The following is a 27,882-nucleotide window of genomic DNA, read 5'->3' as shown; positions in this document are numbered from 1 at the left end:
GAGGGTTTATCACTTAGCACATAGATGAAGTTATAATGAAGCCAAAGGTCATCTGGTAGTCACTCTGGCAGCCATCTTAGGAGGAACCGGTTCTGTTCATTGCGTCTGGAGAGGAACTTTTGACCTGTAAGAATCTAGCCTCGTGACTGAAGCAGGGTAGACATTCGTCTTGATTGTCTAGGCTGGGCTCAGGGTAGCAAGGCCAGCGTAAAAAGCTCCCAGCTGCCTGGTTAAACCTGTAAAGCTGCTGGCTTATATCTCAGCTTCTCCTTTCCCAGATGCTGAGAAGGCCACAGAGCGTGCCCTCACCCTCACCTTTGACCTGCCTGTCATTGCTCTCCGTGGACCAGTGATAGTTCCGATTCTTGTGTTTCACTCTCCCGATGGTCTCTTCAAACTGTCAGTTCAAAGGAACATCATCTGAAATCAGGGATTTATAACAATCACCAAACTAGGTCAACCAACCTCATAACTGATTATTTTTTTCTTTTAAATAAGTTACATAAGACCATGATTAAAGATTTTACTACTATGTACTTTACAAATATAAAAATTAAGATAAATATTGCATTTTACTCATTTTTCTAGAGTGTGTATTTATATCAAATTTCTGTATATTTATATTGTAATTATCAGGGCTAATATGAAAGGATGTAGTGTGAACATCGAAGGAAAAATTATCACTTAAATGGAAAAATAAAAACCTGTTGACTAGTGTGGTTCATACCTGTAATCCCAACCTTTGGGAGAGGGTCAGAAGTTTGCAAGTTTGAAGACAATTAGGGAAACATACCAACATTTTGGCTACATAGAAAGACTTTGTCTCTCCCCACCAAAAAGCAAGCTAAGTCTGATATCACATGCCTGTAGTCACAGGAAGAAGCTGAGGCAGGAGCATTATGAGTCCCAGGTTACTTTGAGCAACGTAGTATTGAGTACATACCTGAACAAGTTGAGGACCTTTCTACACATGCTCATGGCCCTGGGCTTTGTCCAGAGTCACATGGTACTTCTATGGTTATCTTAGACTCATCTGCTTATGTCCAGATGCTAAGTTATCGTTAAAATAGAGACTAATGAAAGCCACAAGCTGAAATCTTGACAGTCTAAAGTCATGGACCAGAGTGTATGGATTTGATGGAACAGCTTGTGTCTTTTCATCAAGTTGAGGTCCTGTTGTACCAGACATGGGACTTAATGACAGCTGGGACCCTGATACCCTGGGTGCCACCACAAGGATCCACAGGGACCAGATTTGGGAAGGAGATGAGAGAGAAAAAAGAGCATCAGCAAGAAAGAGAGGGAGGCGACCTACAAAGAAAGAGGTTACCCAAAGCCTTTTATATACTTTGTCTTGCAGTGGTTCAGTCACTCGCCTATCCTGGGAAACCTAGGGAAGACACCAGGGCATGAGCACTTCTTCTGCAGCACAGAAAAGGACATAGCAGTGTTACCACAAGCTCAGTGGAGAGAACAGACTCAAAGCCATGTTCCGTGACATTATTAATAGTACGAAGGCTGCTAGGAAAGTGCTAAGTTTTCACTAAGTTGGAGATTCACTTGTCTGATGCCAGACAGAAGAGTGCCATCTTGAGTGTTTCCTGTGCTTCCCACAACATGACAGCCCTCAGTTACACATGGGAAACTCTAACGGCTCTTCTCTCACACTGAGGCCCTGATAGCATCAGGCAGATGACTGGTATCCAGGAATGGACAGATGCCCTGGTTATTGGGCAGCTGAAGAACTGTGAGAGCCTGCAGGCAACAATAGCAAGACCCTGTCATAGCATTTTACAGCCAAGCATTGGTAGATTATCCCTTCTCCTTGCTTTAATATGATATGGGTTAGCTATTCTAACTACCAAAGTTGTTCATAAAAGGAAGCTTATTTCCACTTTAGGAGGATTAATAAGTAAGTGGGTTTCTGCGCCTAGGGGTAGAACAGAGAGAGACTGAAATGGACCCGGGCTTCTTTTGAAGTGGTAGAAATGTTCTAAGATTAGAATGTGGTGAAAGCTGATTTGTAAGTGCACTAAGTCATTGGAATGTGTGGATTCAGGGCTGGTGAGATGACTCATCTGGTTAAGCACTTGTTTTGTAAAAACCCAAAATTTGATCCCCCAAACCCATGTAAAGGTGGGAGAAAAGACACAATTCCATAAAGTTATTTTCTTCCTTTGACCTCCACAGTATGCCATATCACACATGTACCCCAACCTACTCCCATATCATATAGACACACACACACACACACACACAGAGAGAGAGAGAGAGAGAGAGAGAGAGACAGACAGACAGACATGCAGGCAGACAGAGAGACAGAGTAGTGATAATTTTAAATGGTTTAAAAAATGTATGATTTTATGGTGTGTACATTACACCTCAATAAAGTAGTTATTTTTTTACTTTGCATGTATACATATTCATATGCATGAATGTTTGGAGGTGCATATGTATGGGGTGTACAGAGCACGAAGGCCAGAGGTTGATGATGTGTGTATTATTTTATGGCTCTTCATGTATTATTTTTTTTAAGGCAGGTTTTCTCACTGAACCAAACCTTGAGCTCACCAAGTTGCTGGCCATTCTGGCCATTGAACTAGAATGAGCTCCAGGGAACCGTTCTGTCTCTCAGCCACAGCTTTGGGACAGCAACCATGAGCTGTGGAGCCCAGCGGTTTACATGGCTTCTAGGGATCTGTACTCAGGTCCTCGTGTTTGAACAACAAACATTTTACTGACTGGGCCTCTCCCCATTCCCTAAAACTGTTTAAAAGGTGGAAGCTGAGTGAGGGAGAAGAAGGAGGAGGAGGAGGAGGAGGAGGAGGAGGAGGAGAGGGGGGAGGAGGAGGAGGAGGAGGAAGAGGAGGAGGAGGAGGAGGAGGAAGAGGAAAGAAATAATATATCCTAGAACTCTGGACAATCAAAATGTTACTGTGGAAAAGTTACCAGATCTTAAAGGAGTCAAAGATTAATCGTTTCCACTTCCTGAATTTTCCCCACAATGATAAAAATACGATGTTCCATCTCAAGTCAGACACCAGGAAGCTCTGGCTTGAATGTGATTTTTCCCTGTTGCAAAAGAAGGAAATGAACTCCAACAGTTTGCCAAAGCCGCAGCCAACAAAGCAGGAAAATGGGTATACTCAGTACCGGCCGCCATGGCAGCTCGCCTGTGTACACTTCATAGCCTCTCAGTGACGCCGCCCTCCTGCTGTTAGACTATGGGTCACTTCCCTTCTCCCAGGGAAAACACTTCTATTTCCAACAGAGCTCATTTGAGACGTAGCCCTATTTTGGGTCACGTGATAAGTTGCGTAGATCATCCCTCATCCATTTTTAAAATATTTTTCTCAATGTTTCTGTCCACCTCTTGTATTCTGTATACAGAAAAGTTTGCCAGAAGGGTGAGGGCAGAATAACTCTTACAAAGAGAATTTGGTCTTCATGGAGGTAGAAAGGCTTGTTTCTTTCTACCGATGTTCATGAAGATGAGACTTTGTTTCTTCACTTACTATTCATTTGTCCTAAGATAGGACCTTGCTTTATTGACTAAGCTGGGTTGGGTCTACTAGGCTGAAATGATCCTCCTGCCTCAGCTTCTCATACACACCACAGTGCTTGGTTACGATGTATGCTTTTGTGATGTTTTAAATGGCTTGTTCACTCTCTCTCTTTTTTCCTCCCCTCCCTCCCTCCCTCCTCACTGGACATTCCAAGCCTGCGGCTTCTCTGGTTGGTTCCATGGAAGCTCTAAGGCAGTGAGTGGTTCTCAACCTTCCTAATGTTCCCACCCTTTAATACAGTTCCTCATGTTGTGGTGACCCCTAACCATAAAATCACTTCGTTGCTACTTTATAATTGTCATTTTGCTACTGTTATGAATCCTAATGTAAACATCTGAAAGGTAGGGTATCTGACATTGACCACTGTGAAAGGATTGTTTGAGCCACCGAAGGGTTTGTGACTCCCAGTTTGAGAACTGTTCCTCTAAGGTGAAGCCTAGAGTGCAGTATGTCTGCTTATGAACTTTTGAGGGACTAGTCACTAAGACCTACCACACAGCAAGGCAATAAATTAGCTTTCCCCTTCCATTTGCCATTGCTGGCACATGTCTATATTGGCGTTAAAAAGAGAGTTAAGACGATCAATTTTCAACCTGTTTACGCATGTAAAATAGCTCATTTGACATGTAGCCCCATTTTAGATCACTTGAAAAATTGCATGGATAATTTCTCACCCATTTTTATAAAGTGATTTTTTGGGGGGGGGGATTTATTTCGGAGTGGACAAGGTCTGATAGTGTAGCTCAAAGCAGCCTGGAATGTGCTATGCGGTTACAGACTGGCTTCGATGTGCTAGCTTTCCTGCTTCGGCCTTTCATGTGGTGGAATTACAGGTGCGTGCCACCATATGGTGGGGGTTAATTATGCATCATACATCTTCAGCCCTGTCCTAGTATAGCTACTATTTCCTTTTGCTGTTTTTCTTATTATTTAAATAGTCAGACCTCCGAGTAATCCTCCCTACGTCCCCAACCTATTAAGTCCCTGATGGTTTTTCGAACTCCTCTTCTAGCCCCCGCTTCTTCCTCCCTCCCTCCATCTTTTCTTCCTTCCTAGTACATGTTTATACTTTTTCAACCAGTTTAAATAAAATTTAAAAATAAATAATAATCACAAAAGAAACCAAGTCAATACCCAGCCAACCAAACATGCCCCTCAGCCACATCTAGGCTTTTAGTGTGGGATTTCTGCTGTCTCCCCAACTTGGAGATTGTTTTCCTGTTCAAACTGTGACTCTGGACCAAGTCCAGAATGAATGGAGATGAAACAGTGGCTATGGGCATGGGTATCTGAGTGCTTACGGCATTACAGTGGTATCAGCAACACAGAAGCAAGCAGAACCTGCTAGATTTGGCAATGTGGGACTTATCAACTCATCCCGGAATGTTTACGATCCTGTCCACACTTGCGAATGTGAACGGGAGTCCCTGAGTTGCTTTACTATGCTCAGAAGTGACAATGCCAGGAGTCAAGAGCCATTAAGGTAGCTTCAGGACAGAAAAGTCTCCTGGCGATGAGATTGTCTTCACCTCTGCTCCAGTGGGCAACCCGCTATCCTGGGACCCACAGACACCAGCCATCACCAGCACACGATCCCCAAGCACAGAGGGTACCCCCTTTGAGGTAGCCTTCCTAGTTACTTCGTGGTTCGCATGTCCAGGGCAGCCCATGCAACACAGTGCCTTAGGACGGCTCTCCTCCAGCAAGGGATAAACTAAGACTGACTACAGACTGTCTTCGTCCATGTCAGAAGTATGTTTCCTTTCTTTCCCTCTTTCTCAGTCTGGTTTTTATGAAGGTATACCTAAATTTGGAAAGATGTATTTCAAGAGAACTCTGTTTTGAAGGATTTCAAGGAAGCCCTCTTTTTAGACAATGGCTGAAAGTCACTCTATCCCTTTTGTGGCTCCATAATTTTCCCCAGTGGATTTTTCACTGAGGAATTTAATTACTGTGTGAGCCCATGGATTTGGACACGTTGTGTTTATCATAGCGCATCTGCTGCAGGATGCGTACAATAAGGAAGATGGCCGCATTTCCCACAAACTATTTTACATGTATGTGAGTTGAAAAATTATTATAACAACTCTTTTTAAAAATTAATGTAGGCCTGGGACAGCACCGGTAAATGGAAACAAGAAAGCCAATTTATTATGTTTTCTCTATGTGGCAGGACTTGTAACATTTTGATGCTAAGCACAGCTAAATGGGGGCTATGAATCGACTGAGTCTGGTGAATGAAGAGTTTCAGTCATCTAGCCCCACACCCTTGTGATATCCAGCACTAAGTGAGGGTGGCTACCCCAGTGTGTCTTTCTACATTTGATGCTATGAAATAGATGGAATGTCCTTTTCCAGAGGAGGGGCTAGTTCATAGTCATATGGGAGCTGGGAAGTACAGTATGGAGGCAGCATGTGGAACCAGGGCTCACTAGACTCCCTAAAAGAACCTCTAGCTACAAGTCACTATTGTAGGAAGCCAGGAAGTGTGTGCCAGGGTTTCCTGACGGGCTGAAACAGTGATGCCAGCTGCCCCTGCAGGCAGGCAGCAATGTCCTATGGCGGTCTTTAGGTTTTAAAACATGTCTCAGAGGAGTAGTGGTCAACTCTTCACCATTTCTTTCTTTCAAATAATGGCTACAGCAGCAGCAGCAGCAACAACAACAACCAGAACCCCAACCAAACAAAAGCTATTTTGTTTATTTTCTGGGCAGGGCTCATACCAGCGCATGTGTGTAGAGGTCAGACGATAACTTACTGGAGTTGATTCTCTTCCTTCATGTGGGTTCTGGGGCTTGAACTCAGATTGTCAGGCTTGGTAGCAAGTGCCTTATCCACTGAACCATCTCACTCACCCAATCTACCACTTCTTAAAGTCTCTCGCTCTCTATCTTTGTGTATATGTGTGTGAGACATACATACACACACGCACACACGCACGCACGCACGCACGCACGCACACACACACAGACAGTATAGCCTAGGTCGACCCTGAGGAGCTGGGATTACAGCCTATACCACTAATCCTGGCTCTTGTCTTAATTTTCTTTTGGTTTTGCATGTGTGCAGTGACAGCAAGTTCTCCGCTGAGTGGCTGGATCTCTGTTCTCCAAGACTATCTGAGTATATGCTTCATCAAACACGGCAAACAAACAGAGGCTCTCTCAGTACCTCTGCTGTGCAAATGTCATCATCTATGCAAATACCAGCTCCTAATGCCAGCTCGAGGCAAAGGGTTACTGTTCCTCTCGGAGCTAGAGGCAAGCCTTCAGAGTTGGGCTGAGTGTGCGCATGTGCAGGTGATTGTCGTTTGATTGGTTGGCTGTTTGGTTGGTTTGGTTTGGTTTCGCAGGGTGAGGTAGAAAAGAACCTCCAGCTTTCATCTGTCCTTCTAGCATGAGCACTGAGTGACACTGGGCATTCCCCAGTCCTTCGGGGATGTCCGACTGACATGGTGCTGCTGCTGATCAGAGTGCCCTCTGGGCATGGACTTCAGTTGTGAATGTCCCTGTTTTCACTATCAAGTTTGTTTTTCTCGTCACTGTAAACATTAACCCCACAAACGGGCTGCTCTGGGGCAATGGCTGAAGTTTTGATGATGACAGAGTATGAAGTGGTGTGGACATTGAAACCAGAACATCGTTTTACTGATGTAGCACGCCGTTTGGCTTTGTCGCAATCCAGGCAAACTGATGATAACCAAGACCCAGGTAGGATTTAGCCCTCGTAATCAGCCTGAGTTTCCCTTGTCACTTACAGGACGAGGACGTGCAAGTGACAGTGGGAGACAACTTCAGTTCATGAGCGATTATCAGCTTCATATCTAGCTAGCACCAAACAAGAGTAAGGGCTGAATGTCATGTTCTTACTGCGGTTTGCTCCCTAATCCTAAGCCAGGCAAAACATGATCCTTTACGACACCCTGCCTTCTACATAACACAGATGCCTGACTGTATCTGCAGTAAGCCAGTTATGTGCACAATGAATCCAATGCCAATGAATGGAACTAACCCAGGATTCTACCATGACCGTGACAGTGCAAGAAGCTTCATGTCACCTCACTTAAGCCTTCTGCATTCTTTCCCCAGGGGTCAGCAGATTCCTATACAAGCAGGCCATCGGACTCCGATGTCTCTTTGGAAGAGGACCGGGAAGCGATTCGGCAAGAGAGAGAACAGCAAGCAGCTATCCAGCTTGAGAGAGCGAAGGTGACTTTCTTCCTTTTCTTTCATCGAGAGCTGTCACGTGGCTCAACATCTGTGCTCAGCAGTCCCGCCTCACGCCCGTCTTAGGGTTCCTGATCAGACACTGACCAAAAGCAACTCCATCACTGACAGAAATCAGAGCAGACACTCCAGCAGTACAGGGACCTGGAGGCAGGAACTGAAGTAGAAGTTATGGATAAACTGCTTATTGGGCTAGCTCTCTATGGCTTGCTTAGCCTACTTTCTGATACCACTCAGGGCCACATGCCTAAGGGTGAGACCGCCCACAGTGGACTGAGCACTTCTACATCAACCATTAGCCAGGAAAGTGCTCCACACACTTGCCTACAGGCTAGTTTGGTAGGTGCATGTTTGAGGTGGACATTCCCCCTTTTCGAAAGTCAAGTTGATGTACGACTAGCCAGCATGTGTCTCTCTGGAGTACTCATTTTCCAGCCATCCTGCTAAGGCTCCAGATTGCAAGGTTCTCTGTTTTATGTCCCTCATAGAAGTTAGTGGTATCTACAGGGGTCCATTTCCTGTGAACCTTTGCCTTTTTCTCTTAGTGCCAATTATTGGTCCTTTCCCAACCTAGCAGTGTGGCAATATCAAACTACCTCACGACGTATTGGCAGAGAACCTTCTGAGCGATAGCCCGAGTCCTCTGTTCTTGACCCCTCCCCATCACCGCCCAGCCTTTGTTAAACACCAAGCAGGCACCACGGTGCTGTGGATCACTTCACTGCTTCTTCTGTTCTGTGGTTTCTAGATTTTAGATTCCCACCTCAAATTCAGTATGCATTCAGAACGTTATTTTGTCTGCTTGTTTGTTTGAGAAGGGGTCACTACACTGCCCATTCTGGTCTTGAACTTGTGGACTTAATAGCTGGGCTGCAGACGAGAACCATCAGACCTGGTTAGGCCCTTTGAACAGCTCAAACAAGAGCAGCAAAAGTGAGTGACAGAAGCCATCACTAGCCAATACAGGTTTTAGATCCTCTTCTTCCAGAAGACACAGGATGCAGCAGGAAACCAATTGCACAGTTGAAATTTAGGACCAGGAGAGCTACTAGAACTCTCCCATCCCTCCTGTATCTTTCTATCTTATTTTTCAAAGCATAGACCCTTTTGGCAAATTGATTTTTATGCACAACAACAACATAGGAGACAGGGTTTATGGCTAGCCTGTCTGCTTGCTTCCACAGTCAACTCCAGTGGCAGGTACCTTTCTGAATTTTAGATTCAAGCCCAGAAAAAGTTAATTTCCTTCCTTTTCTGGTTAATGATGAAATGCTTTAGAGATTGAAGCAAGGGAAGAATGATACAAATGAACGAGGGTTGATGTCCACACAATCTGCGTCTGTGCTCTCCGATAGGAGGGCATCTGCAGGGGGCCTGGGAGGGAACCAAGACGTCCTAATTTAGGTCCTACCTCAACTGTTGATATTCCCAAAGCAAATAACTAAACCCATAGCAAAACTGCCCAGAAGCTCGGAGACCTTGTTGCTAGTTCTTGTTTTGAAAATGGACTTCACCATCTGTTTCATTGCTGTGTGGTCACCTAAACGGTGGTGGCAGGGCCATAGCCTCGACTGGTGGCTGGCTTAGCCCCAACAGGCTGCACCTGCTCAGGACCGCAGTGCCAGCAGGAGTTCAGACTCAAGTTTAGAACCAATTGTTCGAACCTAGGAAGAAGATACCAGGGGAAGAGCCTGATCCTTAGGTTTAAACCCCATTGGCCCCTTTCCCCTGGCACGACAAGATGTTTATCCACAAAAGATCTCAGGTTTTCAGATCTGAGGCCCTTTCAAAACACTTGGTCTTCTACCCACTCAAGTTTATAATGCCCAGTGTTACATTTCCTAGCATGTTTTCCTTGTGTGTGTGTGTGTGTGTGTGTGTGTGTGTGTGTGTTCCTATGAGTACACGTATGCATATTTGTGTGCATGTGTGTGGAGGGGTCAGAGGTTAATGTGTTTTCCTAATCACCCTCCACCTTAATATTTGAGACAGGTCTATTACTGAACTTGGAGTTCACCATTTGTCTGGACTGGCTTGGGCCAGCAAGTGCTAGAAATCCCCCTGCCACTGCCTCCCCAGAACTGGAATTAAAGATGTATTCCTCCTTTTGTCACAGATAGTGGGACAGTTCCTCATTCTCATACAGCAGATACTTCAACAACAGATCTGCCTTCCTAGCTCTTCCCTCGCTCGCCCCAGTCTACCTGTCCCGTGTCCCACAGTTGGGAGAGTGTCTGGGACAGGTTAAAGTACATAAACAGCTTGTAGGAGTGGAGAGAGAGAGAGCTGACCGCCCCACCGCTGTGCATCCCTCCCCAGTCCCTTTGGGGCTGGTTCTTTATCGAGGATACTGAGATTACTGCAGAAAGAAAATGGCTAGGCTGAGAGGAGTGAGTCACTCGCGGAGTCATCTCTGCAGATCTCTGGATGTGGCCAGCAACTGTAAAACCCAGAGGAGAGCTCTCTCTGGAAAGTGATTTCCTTGTTGCCTGGAACCATCATTCATCCTATGACACGTTTCGATAGGAAAAAAAAAAAAACGCTTCTCTCTCCTCCTCTGTTCCTCCCTCCTCATTCTGCACTTCTGTCTCCAGTCCAAACCTGTAGCCTTTGCGGTGAAAACGAACGTGAGCTACTGTGGTGCCCTGGATGAGGATGTGCCCGTTCCCAGCACAGCCATCTCCTTTGACGCCAAGGACTTTCTTCACATTAAAGAGGTAAATGTAGGACACGCTGCGCCTCTTCACCTGCCAAAGAGCCAGAGCTGGGAGTCAGCCTGTGCCAAACCCACAGGAGCGGCCACCCAAACAGCTGAGTGTGGAGCCTCAGTGAATGCCCTGGGCCTCCACATCCTTCCATCTCACTGAGATTTAGAGGCTGAGCTCATCGCCCGCATCGCCTCGTGCTTCCAACAGTACAGCAGCACTCAACATTCAGAGTGATAGTATGGATTTTGGATTTTGCACCACACACATGCTCTCTCTCTCTCTCTCTCTCTCTCTCTCTCTCTCTCTCTCTCTCTCTCCTATATCTCTGTCTCTTTCTATGTCTCTGTCTCTCATATCTATCTTTCTGTCTCTCTTATCTATCTCTCTGTCTCTCTCTATCTCTCTCCTATCTCTCTGTCTCTTTCTCTCTATGTCTCTCTTATCTATCTCTCTTATCTATCTCTCTGTCTCTCTCTCTCCTATCTCTCTGTCTCTTTCTCTCTATGTCTCTCTTATCTGTCTCTCTCTCTCTGTCTCTCTCTCTCTCTGTCTCTCTGTCTCTCTCTCTCTCAACACACACATTGGGAACCAAACCCAAGGTCTAGTGGAGACTAGAGAGCCATGACTCTATAGATCTATCTTAGGGTAGCATGAGTTTGGTAGCAGCAGTATCCAGGAGGGACTTTTTACAGAAGGCTATTGTCATTGAAGACACCACACGGCGGCTCTGAAATAGTTAAAGCAAAGAAAGGGCAGAGGACTCTGGGAAGCAAACAGCTGGAGGGGTTGAGCAATGTGAAGAGGACTTGGGGCTTCTCATGTGGAAAGGTAGAGCAGTAAGATAATACAACCAAAGCTTGGGTTCTGTGTGCAGCTGAGGCACAGTGTAGTTCTGCTTTGTCATCGTGCTAAGCGTTGGGGGATGCGACATAAGGACCACTGATGGTCCTTATGGGAAAGGTACTTTGAGCCTGAAGGCAGGGTGAATAGCATTCATGATTTCTGTATGTAGAAAAGCAAAAACCTGGACTCACGTCCTGGAGGTTCACAGAAAGAGAAGGTGACCTCGGTATGGAGGAAGCGTCAGAACTGGACACAGAGAGACATCAGGGAGGGACAACTGAAAGCACCATGGTATGGCCAGAGAACAGTAGGAAGAAGTAAAACAGAAGAGGCCATGTCTACGATTCGAGAGATAGAGCCTTTCTCTTGGCTGTGCTCAGGTTGAATTCAGGGCCACATGCGTACCAGACAGACACTATTGCTGAGCTGTTAGCCCCAGCCCTAAGGGAACATCTTGCACGAGGGAAAGAAGACTGCTGCGTATCACCAGACAGTGGGCTGCAAAGGAGTTTAGAATAAAGCAGAGATGTGATCAGCCTTGTGTGTGGGAACAGGAGCTGTGGTGGGCAAGGGGGAATTGCATAGGGCTGCTTAGAGGGAGAGTGAAGGAGAAGATAGAAGGAATTTGGGGGTCCCACTCTGCTACGTGTAGTAGAAAAAGCAAAGGAGGGAGGAATAAAGGGATGGTGGCCAGCCCATTGAAGTTGCAGCAGCCTCTAAATTCAGCTTTTGAAAGAGAGAAAGCAGAGAGGGGACCAGATGTTATTGTAGTGCATGGCCATGAATTTACATTTGAACACGTGTCTGGGACCACGGCCCTCAGCATCTGACTGGTTGAATCTCTCTCATTATTTTCACCAAAAGCAAGTAAGCCATATTTATGAGTTGCCATCATTTGTCCTTTCAAAGGTGACGCAAACTTAAAGAGCAAGGGACAGCCTTCCACACATGACACTGACATTCCAACCTTGCCATATTTTATTGCTTTTTACATTGTACTAGTATTCTAGTTTTTATTAATACTTCTTTTAATTGGACATATTTATGTGACCATTTGATACCTGTTACATGTAATGGGTCACAGTGAAACAACAGAATAGTTAACACTTTGGGCTCTTTAAAATTAAAATGATAAAGTTTTCTGAGGTAGGGTATGACATTTTAAAACATCTATGAAGCCTGTGCTGGCCAAGTTGGGGTGACTGATCTTTGCATCTGCACAGAGGCACTTTGTGTGTGGCACCTTTGAGCTGCTCTGACAGTACTTTGATGTGCCTCGCTGGTAGCGTTTGGGTGTGTGAGCTGTTGTTGTGAGCTGTTGTTGTGAGCTGTTGTGAGCTGTTGATCAAGGGATTTTCCTTCAGTCTGACAGCTCCTTTTCCTTTTCTAGTTTCTGAGCTAGTAATTGTAGATGGATCCGAGCCACCGTTTTCAGCTCTTGCAGATCAGATAAGAAGACGTCTTAGAAAGGGTACATGCTAATCACTTTAGGGAAATCAAGATGGAGAAGACTGGAAGAGTTCAAAGGGGCCTTTCCAGAAAGCTGGCTCAGCCTCTGGGACACCAGCAAACCAGATGGGCATGCTCCTGTAGCAGGCTGATTGCTTCCCGTCCAGGCGTCTCTCAAGCACTGTTCTAAGTGCTTTCTCAGCTTTAAGGTCAAGAATAGCCACAGCGGGGTCAGTTCCAAAGCCAAACAGAGAGGGCCTTAAGCTTCAGACTCTGCACAGTGCCCTGCTCCCCGGGGGCCAGAGGACTCTCAGTCACTTTGAGTAGGAGGCTCAGTGTTCTTTAGCTGTTTCCTAGAACTACAGGAAACCACTTTGGGAACTAGCATTAGCCATCTTAGGCAGCCCCTTAAGGTCACTGGGGTACCACTTAACAAATTAGTATCCTGGTGGGCTGACTTAATTTCAGGAAATAACTTAAGCCCTAGGAAACTCTGACTCATGGTCTGTGTTATCCCTGCCACAGGAAAATGTAAACTGCAGAACTTTTGCACCAAAGATTTCAAAAGGGAGCACTTGCCTTTCCTTAATTACCAAGTAAACAGGCCTGTTATTTCAGGCGTGTCACCCTGAACTAAAGTCAGGAAACTAAGACCCAGATTGTTCAAAGCTCCCTATCCCATCAGCTCACGCGCCTTCCAACCCAGACTCATGATTGGCACGAAGCAGGAGCTCTGAGCTGGAAGAGCTGAGGCCTGCCATGTCACTGTCATTTCAATGTGAGATTGTTGCTTAGAATTATTCAAGTTACTCAGAATTCCAGGCAGTGATGACTCAATGAATCTTCCAGGCTTCCATCTCACAGTGTCAGTCCTGGAGATATGCAAATTCCACTCTCTTCTGAGCTAAGCAACTCAGACCTACAACTACAGTTGCTATATATTCAAACACACACATATGCAGACATGCACACATACACAAACACACATATACAGACATACATCTCATACACAAACACACACATACACAGACATGCACACATACACAAACACACACATACACAGACATGCACACATACACAAACACACACATCATATACACATATGCACACACATACACACTATGCACACACATACATATACATACACACACAGAAAAGCATACACACACAGATACACACAGAGACACACACACACACACACATATACACACATACACATACAGAGCCACACACATACACAGACACACATACACACAGATACACACACACACACCCAAACATGCACACATATGCACATATAAACACATAAACGCATATACACTTATACACATACATGCACATGCACATACACAGACACACACACATGTATACATACACCAAGATACACATAAAATCAAAGGAAATGAGTTTCTTATCAACACTGCTAAAGGACACTTTCGTATTCGTTCCTAGAGGTTTTCATGATATAATTTTTATCTATTTTCTAGAAATTACCAGTAGAAACATTTCCTTGAGACAGGTGGCTTAGAATAAACTTCTGTCTGCCCTGGGCTCAGTCAATCAATTATTGTCAATATAATTTTGTTGGCATTTAGAGTAGGGCCATGCTGATAGATGGGCATCCCACAGAGTCTTTTTTTTTCTTTTCTTTTTTTCCGGAGCTGGGGACCGAACCCAGGGCCTTGAGCTTGCTAGGCAAGCACTCTACCACTGAGCTAAATCCCCAACCCCCCCACAGAGTCTTTTGTGGACTTGTGTCCCTAACTTTGTACACCATGAAACTTGGAAGAAATCTTGGCATTCCCATTAGGCCCAGGCCATATAGACATTATTTCCAAATTTTATGTACAAACATGTCATTCGTTCAGACTTCGTAACTTCAGACTTTTTCCTCAAATAATGGGCTGGATCTTAATTTGAAACCCTGCATTTGAATGAGAGTTGACAGTAAAGTGTTGTGCACATTTCACCCGAAAGCTGTTAATGAGTGACTGCCCATCAACGTTTTACACCCACCATGTTTTACACCCGGCATCAATACAAATTGTGTCTGGTGGGATCTTTTGCCTTGAGGATTAAGTAGGCCTTCTTGAAAAAACTGAATGGATCTAGAAGTTAGGACCTGCTTTTGAGAAGAGCTGACAAAAAAATAGTGTGCATGGTCCTAACTGGCCCACTGCCTCTGCCACAAAGCCACTTACCCTGAGACGCAGCCTCTTGAGGCTTTGTGACTATTTCCACAGTAGGACAGCAGATGCGACAAGTTGCTGTAGAGAGCGTATTTGTCATTTGCGCCTTTACAAAGAAAGCCCCTGACGAACCCTCCTCTCATCTGTGAGATGAAAACACTTCCTACAAAACACGGAAGCATGGTGTTTGTGGTCTCGGTGGCCTGTGTGCACAGTGGGACATGGCTCATGGGACGGATAACACTGTATCACTCCGCTTCCTTATGCACACGGGACGGATAACACTGTATCACTCCGCTTCCTTATGCACACGGGACGGATAACACTGTATCACTCCGGCTTCCTTATGCACACGGGACGGATAACACTGTATCACTCCGCTTCCTTATGCACACGGGACGGATAACACTGTATCACTCCGCTTCCTTATGCACACGGGACGGATAACACTGTATCACTCCGCTTCCTTATGCACACGGGACGGATAACACTGTATCACTCCGCTTCCTTATGCACACGGGACGGATAACACTGTATCACTCCGCTTCCTTATGCACACGGGACGGATAACACTGTATCACTCCGCTTCCTTATGCACACGGGACGGATAACACTGTATCACTCGGCTTCCTTATGCACACGGGACGGATAACACTGTATCACTCGGCTTCTTTATGCACACAGGACGGATAACACTGTATCACTCCGCTTCCTTGTGCACACGGGACGGATAACACTGTATCACTCCGCTTCCTTGTGCACACGGGACGGATAACACTGTATCACTCGGCTTCTTTATGCACACGGGACGAATAACACTGTATCACTCCGCTTCCTTGTGCACACGGGACGGATAACACTGTATCACTCCGCTTCCTTGTGCACACGGGACGGATAACACTGTATCACTCCGCTTCCTTGTGCACACGGGACGGATAACACTGTATCACTCGGCTTCCTTGGAGTTAACTACTGCTGTGCAAGGATGACAGAATCACTATTGAGTGCAGCTTTCCTCTCTGCATTCCAGAAATATAACAATGATTGGTGGATAGGAAGGCTGGTGAAGGAGGGCTGTGAGATCGGCTTCATCCCAAGTCCACTGCGCTTGGAGAACATACGGATTCAGCAGGAACAGAAAAGAGGCCGTTTTCATGGCGGGTAACACCCCATCTTCTTCATGAACTACCCTTTTCTCCTTTCTCCCTCCATCCTCCCTCCTTCCTACCCTCCTTCCCTCCCTCCCTCCTTCCCTCCATCCCTCCCTCCTTCCTTCTCTCCCTCCCTCCTTTTCTCCCTTTCTCCTTCCTCCCTCCCTCCTTCCCTCATCCCTCCCTCCTTCCTTCTCTCCCTCCCTCCTTCCCTCATCCCTCCCTCCTTCCTTCTCTCTCTCCCTCCTTCCCATCATCCCTCCTCCCTCCTTTTCCTCCCTCCCTCCCTCCTTCCCTGCTTTTTTTGGTGGGAAAATTGGATAATAGTAAGTTGTTGTTGTTGTTGTTGTTGTTGTTATTATTATTATTATTATTATTAAAAACTGGGTGATGCTGTTTATCCTTTTGCCTCAACCTCTGTTTTCAGTTGGATTCTTTTTCTTCACTTCAGGAACTTGTGTTCTTTACAATTCTCTTTGCCTGGACCCTAATGAAAACTGGCTTTTAAAGCAAAGAGACACTTACCTGCACACACGCTATTCTTGAAGAGGATGCATAGGTTTCAGGTTGAATTATATACACTGTGCTCTGAACCCTAGCACCCCCGAAACCCACATGGATTCTGCACTGGAAGCTGCTTCCTGTGGGCTCAGTAAGCCCATCTCCAGACCCCATTTTTTCTTGAGAGTCACGCAGGGCCTCATTTCTCAGGGCAGCTCAGGTGGCAGCCAGTCCCTGGAACCCCTTTCTCTACCTGGGGTCCTGTGCCATCTTCTGCTTACCCTGTGCTGTTGGCACTGGAGAGAGGTGACAGACCAGCCTCTAGTGGTCAAAGCAAACAGTAAGCAGCTCTTCAGAGGGCTAATGGCAGGTCCCAGGAGTGTGAGCACAGCTGGAGAGGAGTCCGAGCTGCACTGGGTCTGGGATGCTGTGACACTGCTCTCTGTGAAGTGCTAATTCCATACACCCATACACGTTAGAACTTTTCAAAAGGCTTCAGGCAGAGCAAGTTCTGCTAGCGTTAGTGTCGTTTTGAGACAATCCTGATATATAGTCCTGGCTTGTCTTCATGAGGCAGTTCTGCTCCAGCCTCATGCCCTAGAATCAGAGTTTTGCATCACCGTGTCTTGACAAAGCCATTTTTTTTTTTACTCAGTCTCTCTTTTCAGTTAGCTTTTTTTTCAACTAAAAATTTGTGTTATTTAAGGTTCCCTTTGCTTTTATCATGATGAAAAACTTTCTAGAGTAATGGAAGATCAGAGAATGTATCATTAACCCACCTTTCTAATGATTAATTTGTAAAAATGTTTTATTATTAACATCTTGTTCCCTTTGCTCTGGACAGTTCGTCCTCTCTGCTTTTCAGCGCACTGGCATCACTTGGCCCTTCCTGGGAGAGTGGCATCTCTCTCCCTCTCCTCCCCCCTCCTCCCCCTCCCCCTCTTCCCCCCCTCCTAAGACCCCTCTTCCTCCTTTGCTTTGTCTCTTTTAAGCTCCTGGTGGCACCACTCCAGTGATGCCTTCCTTCCCCCCCATATTTTAAGTTGTATCCATCCATTCTCAGTATTTTCCATCTCTTTCTAACTTAATTATTTTTACTACACTTACTACTCTCAGAGATATTATGTATTTACCTATTTTTCTTGTGTAGCCTTGATTATCTCCTACTAGAATATGACTCCCCATTTCTCGCCATTGTTAATGTTATTAATACATTCATATACATGTAAATATATATATATATATATATATATATATATATATAGTTTACTTTGAGGCAAGAGAAACAATGAAGTCCAGGGCTCTTTCACAGAGGTGCATTTGTCACGCTCCTCTCTGTAGGGTATAGATAGCTCCTATGTCCATAGATGGGGAAAACTAATACTCAAAGTTATCTCTCAGTGTGTCCCACCAGCCTGCCAGTAAGTGGCAGACCTGTTCATTGCAGGAATATAAACGTAACTGAATTACTATCGATAGACCCATTACTGCATACAGCAGAACAGGTCATGTAACACTCTCTCCCACACAACACTTTTAAGAAGTCCTTGCTTGTTCTGAATTGCCTGGCCTCTGACCAGCACTTTGATGACTGTTCTTAGGTAAACACAGAGCTCCAGAGACCATCCTTACGGGGGTGGGGGGGTATCTTTCTGCTCAGTTTTTGTACAGATAATTGGGAAAGAAAATTGACAAAGTAATTCCAGGTCTCAAATAGTTCTCCACTTTCTCCAAGAAATGAGTTCAGAGAAAGCATTTGAGAAGATTCTTCCCTTCTAACAGGATTTGGTATGCTGTGAATTATTTAGTAGAAGGCCAAAGCACGCCTTGGATTCTCAGCTTCTGTTTTCAAAGGATCTGAGGAATGAGTCTTAAGTTCCTTTCTGTGTTCTAGGAAATCGAGTGGAAACTCTTCCTCCAGTCTGGGAGAAATGGTGTCAGGAACATTTCGAGCAACTCCCACAACAACAGGTGAGGGGTCTTTCTACTCTCTGTAAACACTTTTACTGCTTTGGAAATAAAGGCTTGATTTAAAGATTTAATGCTTCTTTTACGTAAAATTGCCTTGCTCAGTTGAATGCTATTTGATTTGGAAAGTACCGATGGTATAAGAAGTCAGGTCATCGGTATAATTTAAAAAATCTCGTTCACCTTTAGCCAGTAACTCTCCCTGTATAAGCCAATCTCAAGCTCACCCTTCTACCCAAGCACTCAAGATACTTTAAGATTGCGAGGCCAACAGAGATAAAAGTTCCTGAACCCTCACAGCAATGTACAGCTTGTACGTGAAGCTCTAACACGTGTTGGGACCAGGTTGTACATCCTGGAAGGGTTGTAACCTGGCTGCAGCCAAGATTACCTTATTTTTATGTTTGGACATCAGGCAATTCCAGCTGAGCCCTGGAATTAATGCAATGGAAACAGGGTTTCTCAATAAATACTGTGTGTCTTTGGAAATTATGAAAAAAGTTTTCTTCTATCCCATTCTCTGACTCCTATCAGCTAACTTCATTCTGGCCAGGATGTGTGGCCGAATCAGAGCACCCAACTTCACCAATTCAGATGGCAGGCTAACACACCGCAGCATGTATCAATGCCAGGTGGATTCTGGGACAGCTCTGGAGGCTTGGTTCTTGCTTGGGAGGATTCATTCTGACCTCCAGGGCTGAGAAACATTCTGTACGTGGCTGTACATAAATAGGACCTGCTGCTTAGAGAGCATCAAAGCCACCTTTGCCTATTGTGAACCAGATTCTGCTTTCTGTTTGTTTGCCGGACACTGGGCTCTGCAACCAGCTTTTCTCTTACCCTCTGGAAGGGACAGGGGAAACTGGCTAAGAATTGAGAGGAGCATAGCAAAAACAGAGGTATCAGTATTCAGGAGGAATACAGAACATCTGCAGTATTACCTCTGGGTTCTCCAAAGTCACAAATACAAGACAGTAACAGTAACAACAATAATACGAATGGGTGAGGTGATAAAGATTTTGCTTACATTGTATCATTTCTTTTTTCTTTCTTTCTTTTTTTTAACATTCCCTTTAGCTAGCTTGCCCCAGCTGTGAATAGCACATCCAATTGGGCACACACATGCTTAAGGATTGGCTAACAATTCCAGTGTTGTTGAGTGCCCATCCCCAGCCTCTACTGGGAAAGTCACTGAAGAGGAAGATGTCTGTATTCCATGTTCTCACACAGCCTGTCCAGAGTGAAGTGGCAGGGGCCTGTGGCCTGCAGAGGGAGTGTCAGGCAGGCAGTCAGGACAGTTACAGGGTACCTTCTCCTATCTTTTAAACTCATGTGCTATCACTTAACAGAGGTGACATATTTTGATATGGCTCTTGTTGTTGTCTTTTAGCAAAACAGAAGCAGAAAGTGGTAAGTTGTGTTACCTTTTTAAACTCCTGCTAAGGTTCCTATCCATCCATCCCTGTGGATGTTCCATTTCCGTGACCCACATAGCTATAAAGTGAGGGATGGACCTCCTCGGTGGGGACCCTTAGTAGTGACTTACTGAGAATTCCACATATTGTGGCTGTCGAGAAGAGAGACTCTAATTTACCTTCTCACTCATGTCGACTCATCTTTTTCAGACGGAGCACATTCCTCCGTATGATGTTGTGCCATCAATGCGTCCTGTGGTGTTAGTGGGGCCATCACTGAAAGGTTATGAGGTACAATTTCATCCGTTACTCTCCTTTTCCTGACCAAGAACCCCGGGGACTGTCCTTCGTATTCTGGCCCCTCCAAGGTCTGAGTACAGATAGGAACCGGTGCAAGGCAGCTCATAGTGTTTGTAGGCAGTGGTGGGGAAAACCGGTAAAAACAGGGATTAAATTCTGGATACTAATTAAACATTGCCATGTAATAAAGAAGCCTACAGGCTGTGGTACCTGACATTTCAAATTTTGCCATTCTGGCTTTGTGCTTAAATGGATAAAACAAGGGGGATGTAATATCTAAGTCTGAAGCAGGACAACCTTCAGGCTACCCACCCCTCCCCATAAGATGATGTCTGATGGGGAGGAGGCATTTAGTATACATTTGTTGAATGACCTAATGACTTTCGAGGCAAATCTAAGATTCTATCTCTCTCTGAGTTGGAAATGTCAGGTGATGAGTAGGAAAGTTATAAACAAAAAGTTAAGTTCCTGACAAGAAGAATACCTAACACACACGGGCAAGCAGGGCAGCCGAGCCCAGTACCAACTTTAAGATTATCCACTGCTCATCACTAGAGGCAAGCATAACTCAGCCATGCAAAGATGGACAGCATCCCTGTGCATAACGAGATTATTATCTCCTCGAGGAAGGGCCACATCCTGAAGAAATAGGAAGGAGGGTTTGCCTGGGGTCCTGGTGAAAACTATAGGTTCATTCCTCAGCACCCTGGAGGAGAAGCATGGGGAGACACTAGCAGCTGCTTCTGATTGTCATGAAAGTCTGCCCTCCGAGACCCACTGTAGCTGCCTGGATATCATGGGGTCTCTCCTCAGTCACTGTGTCCTTTGCTTCTGCCTCTCTCACTTTTGACTTCTCTCTCTCTGTGTCTCTCTCCCTCTCTCTGTTGTGTTTGCCTCGTTCTTTTTTTCTCACCTCTGCAAAGGTAACAGACATGATGCAGAAAGCCCTCTTTGATTTCCTGAAGCACAGGTTTGATGGGAGGTGAGACATACAGATGTTTTTGTCTTTTGCTTTTATCCCCCTAACTGAACAAGTGTGATAAACTGTGTCCAACCATTTCAGAAGTCTAGTAATTACACTGGACTCAATGTTCTGGGAGAGTATACACTGGGACAGCTATGAGAATATGAAATTATACTGAGGCCCCCAAGGACAGAAGGGCCTGGAAAGGGAAATTAATCCATTTGTTGGGTATAATGCATATTTGTGTTTATTTTCTCCCTTACTGGTGATTTCATACCAAACTGGTTTTCATGAAGAAATTGGTTAAAATGTTTGTTTCTGATGAGTGTAATGGCTCACTAGTCATGTTGGGTAGTGTCTGGGAACTGGGCATGTGTGCAAATGCATGTATTCATGTGCGTGTGATTCGAAGGTCTAATATAATACATATATATATTTATATACATATATGCTTTGTATATAATACATATATATGTATATATATGTATTGTATACAAATAACAAGGGAGCAGCAGTCATCACTTGGACATAAGCTTCAGCGTCACAATTGAAGGAAACCACTTATTTGCACATATGTTTAGAAATAACTTTGTTATGTTTTTTAGGTATGTTTTGTACATATCCCACTACAAGCCATTATCACTCTGTCTGAGCCCTCAGATTCTGAGCTTCAGTTCTGTGGAAAGCGTCTAGAGCTCTTAGGTTTTCTAGGGAAGTGAAGGAGATCTGTATTGACTTAACAATGAGAGCATGCTTGTCCTCAATGTGTGGTCTGTGCAGAGACAGCCACCGGGGGAAAAATACCTGAACTTTGTCAGAAGTGAATTTATATAGTGCACATTGAGAAACCTCAGGAATGTGTCCAGATTTTCACTTTAAATTGAATAGTTCCTTTTACAACTCTTTAAATACTTTGAAATAGATTTTAGAGTTTAATTAATGCAGCATTTAAAGAAAAGGCAAAGTAATCATGCCTCAAGCACAAATCATGTGTAGATAAAACTTAAGTAAAAATATGTGTAATTTCATACAAATATGTATATGCATTATAATTTGTCAAATAAAAGCCTTCTATGTAGTCATGTGAAGATAATCATTGTATCTAAGACTAGATACAACATAAAGAAGCTGAGGGGATGGGTGGGGCGGTGGTGACAGTGCTTGTGTACAAACAGAGAGCCTGAGTTCAGGCGTCCAGCACTCACAGAAAAACCAGCATTGACTCTCATGGGCCTGCAAACTCACTGCTGTGTAGGAAGGGATGCAAACCACAGGAGGGCTTGCTGGCACTGTGTTAGGAAAGACTGTTTCAAATAAATAGGGTGGAGAGGAGCAGATCGGGATTCCCAGTGTCTTGTATTGTGGACACCTGTGCACAACACACACATACACATACCACATACAATACGTACATACAACACACACACACCACATATACACTTACACACATGCACACACATATACACACAACATAACACACACATACACATACCACATACAACACAGATGCACATGCACAAATACACCTACACACATGCACACACATATACAGACACAACATAACACACACATACACACACACCACATACACACACAATAAATACACACAACACACACATACACCACATATACACTTAACACACATGCATACATATATACACACACAACACATACACATACAATGCACACACAGCACATATACATACATACACACACCACATACATACCACATATACACTTAAACACATGCACACACATATACACACACATACAACACATATACACACAATGCATACATACAACACACACACCACATATACACTTACACACACACAACACAGCACACACATACAGCATATGCACACAATGCATACACAGCACATACACACACATATTCACACAACACATACACACTTACACATACAACACACGCACATGCACACACACACACACACACACACACACACAAAGCTACGATTTTTACTTCCAGTAATTGAGAATTGCATTGAAGAAATAGGGACGCTCGTCTGCCCTTAGGTGGATTTCTAAGTATATGACTGAATTTAGGGTAGGTCACCTTACTGATAGACCCCCAGATGCATAATGACTTGAACACACTGGAAGCTTGACTTTACTCACTAAGTGATCGGAGTCGGGGATTCCTGTTGGAGAAGAACAGGTAAGTGGTGAGGGGAAGCTCAGGCAGAACATTTGCTTCCCCTACCATTTGGGGCCCTTGGCCTTTGACCTCAGTTCTCCAGTTAGCTAAAAGGGAAGGGGCCTCTAGGGCCTGCAAATAGTGCCCATAAAAGCTCCTTTCATTGGCTAGAACTTTGTTGTGCTGTGTTCTTAGCTGCGAAGGAGAGTGGGAAGTACCATGTTGCTGTATACCTCAGATGTAGAGAAAACGGAGCTTGCCATAGTCTAGTGGGCACAGAATGTTGTTTAAAGGGGGAAGGCATGGTTATAGTCTCTCTCTCTCTCTCTCTCTCTCTCTCTCTCTCTCTCTCTCTCTCTCTCTCAAGACAGGTAGAAAATTGAGCTATCTTGGAGGAAACAAGAGGAACACAATGAATATTAGAGTCTTGGCAGAGGAAACATGAGTTCTTCAATTCTAATCTCTCCTCCAATCACCACCCTCAGATAGACAGCCAACCCTCTTCTGTCTAGAAGGTTCTGGCTACTAGGGAATTTATGTCCTAAAAATGTATTACAAAGAAACAGCTAGACCTGGACTCTAACTTACAGTAATGGTCTATGTCCTGTCCTGTGGTGCTCTGGGCCATAGCTCTCACCCACAAGTGCCTCTGGGGATGGAAGGCAGCTAACATGAGAGGCCAAGTCTGCTCTTCTAGGTTGCATGAGCACAGTCCTTTCAGTTCTGTGTGGACTCGTTGGTTTTCACCTCGGGTGCCGTCACTTCCCTGAGCAGTGCCCCCACCCCGTCTAATACCATTACAGCCCTCGATGGGAACAAATTCCTAACTCGGCCTACGCTTGTGTTAGATTGTTTTGGTTCCCCATGACGTTCCTACAAATGATGTTGTTAAAGGTTGAAAATAGCATTGGAGAGAGCAAGCAACTACTTCCAAATATTTGGCCAAGGGGAAAGAGCTGAATGGCTCAGTTGCTGTGTCAGTGAGTACAGATGCCGTCCTTAATCCCAAGGCCATGCAAAAGGTTGTTCATTTCGTCGCAGCACAGGCTAGTCTCGAGTCAAGTAGAATTCTGCCGCCATGGTCACTGTATCTACACTACAGAAGCTTTGTTCAGATTAAAGACAGAATTAAAATTTCAATGCCAAGTTTTCATGGGGTCTGATGATGCAGAGAATCTGGGGGCAGTGAGATCCGGAAGCAGCTAGAGTGGCAGCTGGAGACAGAGGCAGGCCTGGAAGAGTCTGATGCATAGGCAAGGCTAGAGAGAAATGGTTAGTAAAGATGGGGAGTTGAGGGCACTGAGCTTGCTTTCAGGTAACTAGAAGAAGACAGTACTGAAGAAAATCCCTGTGAGCCCGCTGCAGAGTGACTGGATGCTTGGATAAGGGAGAAGTTGGCTGGGAGCTCCACATAAACGCTAGCACGTCTTCTGTGTGGGGAATACTGTGTTTCGAGCTGTGACAATCTGCTGTGTGGTGTTTTTACCAATTAATAAAAGGAGGGAAAACAGCGCATAGCCGAGAGAGCTGTTCCACTGAAGGCGTTGACACGGCGAAGCAGCACAAACAGCACGGTCAACAGAAGCCTGCTCAGAGCTTCTTCGGCTGTGACTATGGTACGGTAGACCTCACAGACAGAGAGTGCCCTGTGGTTTTCAGAAAGAGCAAATTGGAGACCCATGGGTTAGGGGGTTTTCCTGCTCAACACTGCTTTTGAGACCCCCATTCAAAGTCAATGCAGCGGAGTAGACAAAACCCATTGGCTTGATTGCAACAAGCAAAAGCCGGGGTAACTTGTCCTTTCATTCTTTGGAAATGTGTCACTTTAGGCCTGTGCCTTACTCAATTCGAGTCTAACTGTAATACACGTAAGGGAAAATGAAAAATGCAGGACCACGTGGCTCCTGAGAAACTCAAGAGTGATTCCTGTGAATGGACTCGGTGGCACTCAGCCTTAGAGGGACATAGTGGGCACAGACAGAGTGTCTCTACTTCACACCACAAGCACTACCCGGGGGTCATCTTCACCAGTGAAGTTTGTACAACTGCACAGCCCAGCACTGACAGGCTGAGCAAGCCCCTCACCAGCCACAGTTTGCTGACTTACACCATGTTTCAAATCCCCAAGAGTTGTCATCTAGGCTTTAAATTTTTTATTTTATTTATTATTAATTAATCAACTGAATTTTAATTAATAATTATATTATTAATTTTATTTTTACTAGCACGTATTCAGTGTGCGATCTTTTAGACAATTAGGTAGCATCATGTTATGTCCTGAAATCATGCATGAATCCTGTGAAGCCTACAAGGATAGACAGAGTCCTAAAGAAATGGGAATTATGCCCAACACGCAAACTAAAAGGAACGAACAAAACAACCCAAAACGTTCAAGTGAAGGACAATTTGTAAGAGAAGAATTTAAGCAGACAACCTAGAGAGGTGCTGAAACTCAGTACAGAGTTTGTTAATGGAAGTCAACTGATGACATCACAAAGCAGCTGCACCACGTAAATGAAAACTGTTCGCCATTGCAGTTCACAAATGGCAAAAGAAGCGTCTATCTTATAACCAGCATCCCCTTCCACACAGCTCCGACCACAGTTCTCTCTTCTTGTGCTGGCTTCAAACACTAGAAATAACTAAACATTTTTGGGCCAACTCGAATGCCTAAATTACTTCATATCGCACTGAATTTCACAATGTTTTCTCTATATATGGGTTTCACCAGGTCTGGGATGGGAGAGTTCATGGTGGTGGAAGATAAGATACGAGGAAATTGTTCCCCTTGAGTCCTTGGAGGTCTTACAACTGTTTTCCTTATATACATTTATACATACACACATACATACATACATACATACATACATACACACACACACATGCATGCACACATGCACATATATATCACCATGACCAAGGCAGCTTCTAATTATTTAGTTATTTATCTGTTTTTGTTGAGACAGTGTCTCATTGTGTAGCCTTGAATAGCCTGGAACTTGCTGTGTAGACCAGGCTGGTGTGGATCTCCCAGAGAACCGCCTGCCTCTGTCTTCCAAGTGCTGGGATTTAAGGTATGCACCGTCACATCCAGTCCTCTAAGGCAACTTATAGAAGGAAGGGTACTTGGGGTTTACAGTTTCGGAGTCCATTATAGTCACAGAGGGGAAGCATTGCAACAGGCAGACTTGGTGACCGGAGCTGGGAACTGAGGGCTGACATCTTGATCATAAAAGTAAGAAACGCGGGGCTGGGGATTTAGCTCAGTGGTAGAGCGTTTACCTAGGAAGCGCAAGGCCCTGGGTTCGGTCCCCAGCTCCGGAAAAAAAAAGTAAGAAACGCAAAAAGCGAACTGGGAATTGACATACAGCTTTTGAAACCTCAAAGTAGCTTCCAGTGATGGACTTCCTCCAGGAAGGCCATGCCTCCTAAGCCTCCCCAAGCAGTGACACCGACTAGGGGCCAGGTAGTCAAATATCTGAGAATATGGGGGACATCCTAAACCACCACAAATGCTAAGAACAATCACTCAAGAAACTGGTTTTATAAAGCGCCTTCTTCTCCCACAGCAATAATCCTCTGAGATACTAATGACAAGTCTGACACCTTTTTATTGATTAGGGGATGAGTCTCAAACATGCTGTAATTTGGCCTTGAGCATGAAAATCAAAAGAAAGATAGAGGGGACCCTGGGTCTCCCTCGACACCCTGTTCAGACAGCTTTGGAACACTTTTCCATGTGAGCACTAGGGATTTAAAAACATGTGTTATACTGAATGCGGGAATACTAATTAGATGTGAATGGCTGTGTCATAACTGAAAGAGATATCTTCCTGTAGGAAATGCGGAGGGGCAGATGAAATAGCTCTGCAGATAAGGACTCCTGCCGCCAAGCCTGGCATCCTGTGCTAGAGGCCTGCAGCAGGCCGGATGCAGACTTGCTGGATTTACAGAATGGTTTTGCTGGCTTTCAGGGACGTTAGCTGCTACACCCCACTTTCAGGGTAACTGAACTCCTGCTGTCCCACAACTACGGACACTGCCTCAATGAGACTGACAAGGGAAGACTTTGAAGGTTTCTAGATGCACGGGTATGCTAGAGGACCAGGCAGATGTAAAACCTCTGCTGAGGTGACTTTTATTTAAAAAGAAAGAAACCAGGGCCTGCTCTCTGGCCCTGACAATAGCAAGCCATTCAACAGTAAAAACCTTCGTCTTAATGCTAGGCATCCAGGCGGAGTCTGCTCCTTCCTGGACCCTACGTCATGCGTGTGCATTTTGCTACCAGACAATATCTATTATTAATAGAGTCTTTTTCATTAGAAAATAAAACGAGAAAAGGGGCATTCTGCCACCCACATTGTTCCCTCCATTTTTAACTGTCAAAGCAGCTGTTTCCCTATACATTAAGGTCAGGAGAGCTTGGATAGCTTTGTAAAGGAGC

The 27,882-nt window shown here is 44.8% G+C and overlaps 1 protein-coding gene across 3 annotated transcripts in view; it reads left to right on the top strand.

The window, feature by feature from the left end:
• Cacnb4 (calcium voltage-gated channel auxiliary subunit beta 4) overlaps nt 1-27,882 on the top strand; it is a 246,132-nt gene that overhangs the window by 191,417 nt on the left and 26,833 nt on the right. For 2 of the 3 annotated variants that reach the window (XM_032903284.1, XM_032903285.1), the window contains exons 3-9: nt 7,655-7,774; nt 10,387-10,509; nt 16,012-16,142; nt 18,528-18,604; nt 19,992-20,011; nt 20,227-20,307; nt 21,240-21,298. In XM_032903284.1, coding sequence (XP_032759175.1) covers nt 7,655-7,774; nt 10,387-10,509; nt 16,012-16,142; nt 18,528-18,604; nt 19,992-20,011; nt 20,227-20,307; nt 21,240-21,298 — 611 coding nt within the window. Of the gene's footprint in view, nt 1-7,654; nt 7,775-10,386; nt 10,510-16,011; nt 16,143-18,527; nt 18,605-19,991; nt 20,012-20,226; nt 20,308-21,239; nt 21,299-27,882 lie in introns of those variants that run through there. The other variant, XM_032903286.1, reaches the window with a different exon arrangement.

This window comes from Rattus rattus, chromosome 5 (genome assembly GCF_011064425.1).
Source record: "Rattus rattus isolate New Zealand chromosome 5, Rrattus_CSIRO_v1, whole genome shotgun sequence".
Classification (NCBI taxonomy): domain Eukaryota; kingdom Metazoa; phylum Chordata; class Mammalia; order Rodentia; family Muridae; genus Rattus; species Rattus rattus.
The sequence above is the reverse complement of the archived record's forward strand: the minus strand, read 5'-3'. Positions and strand labels throughout refer to the sequence as shown.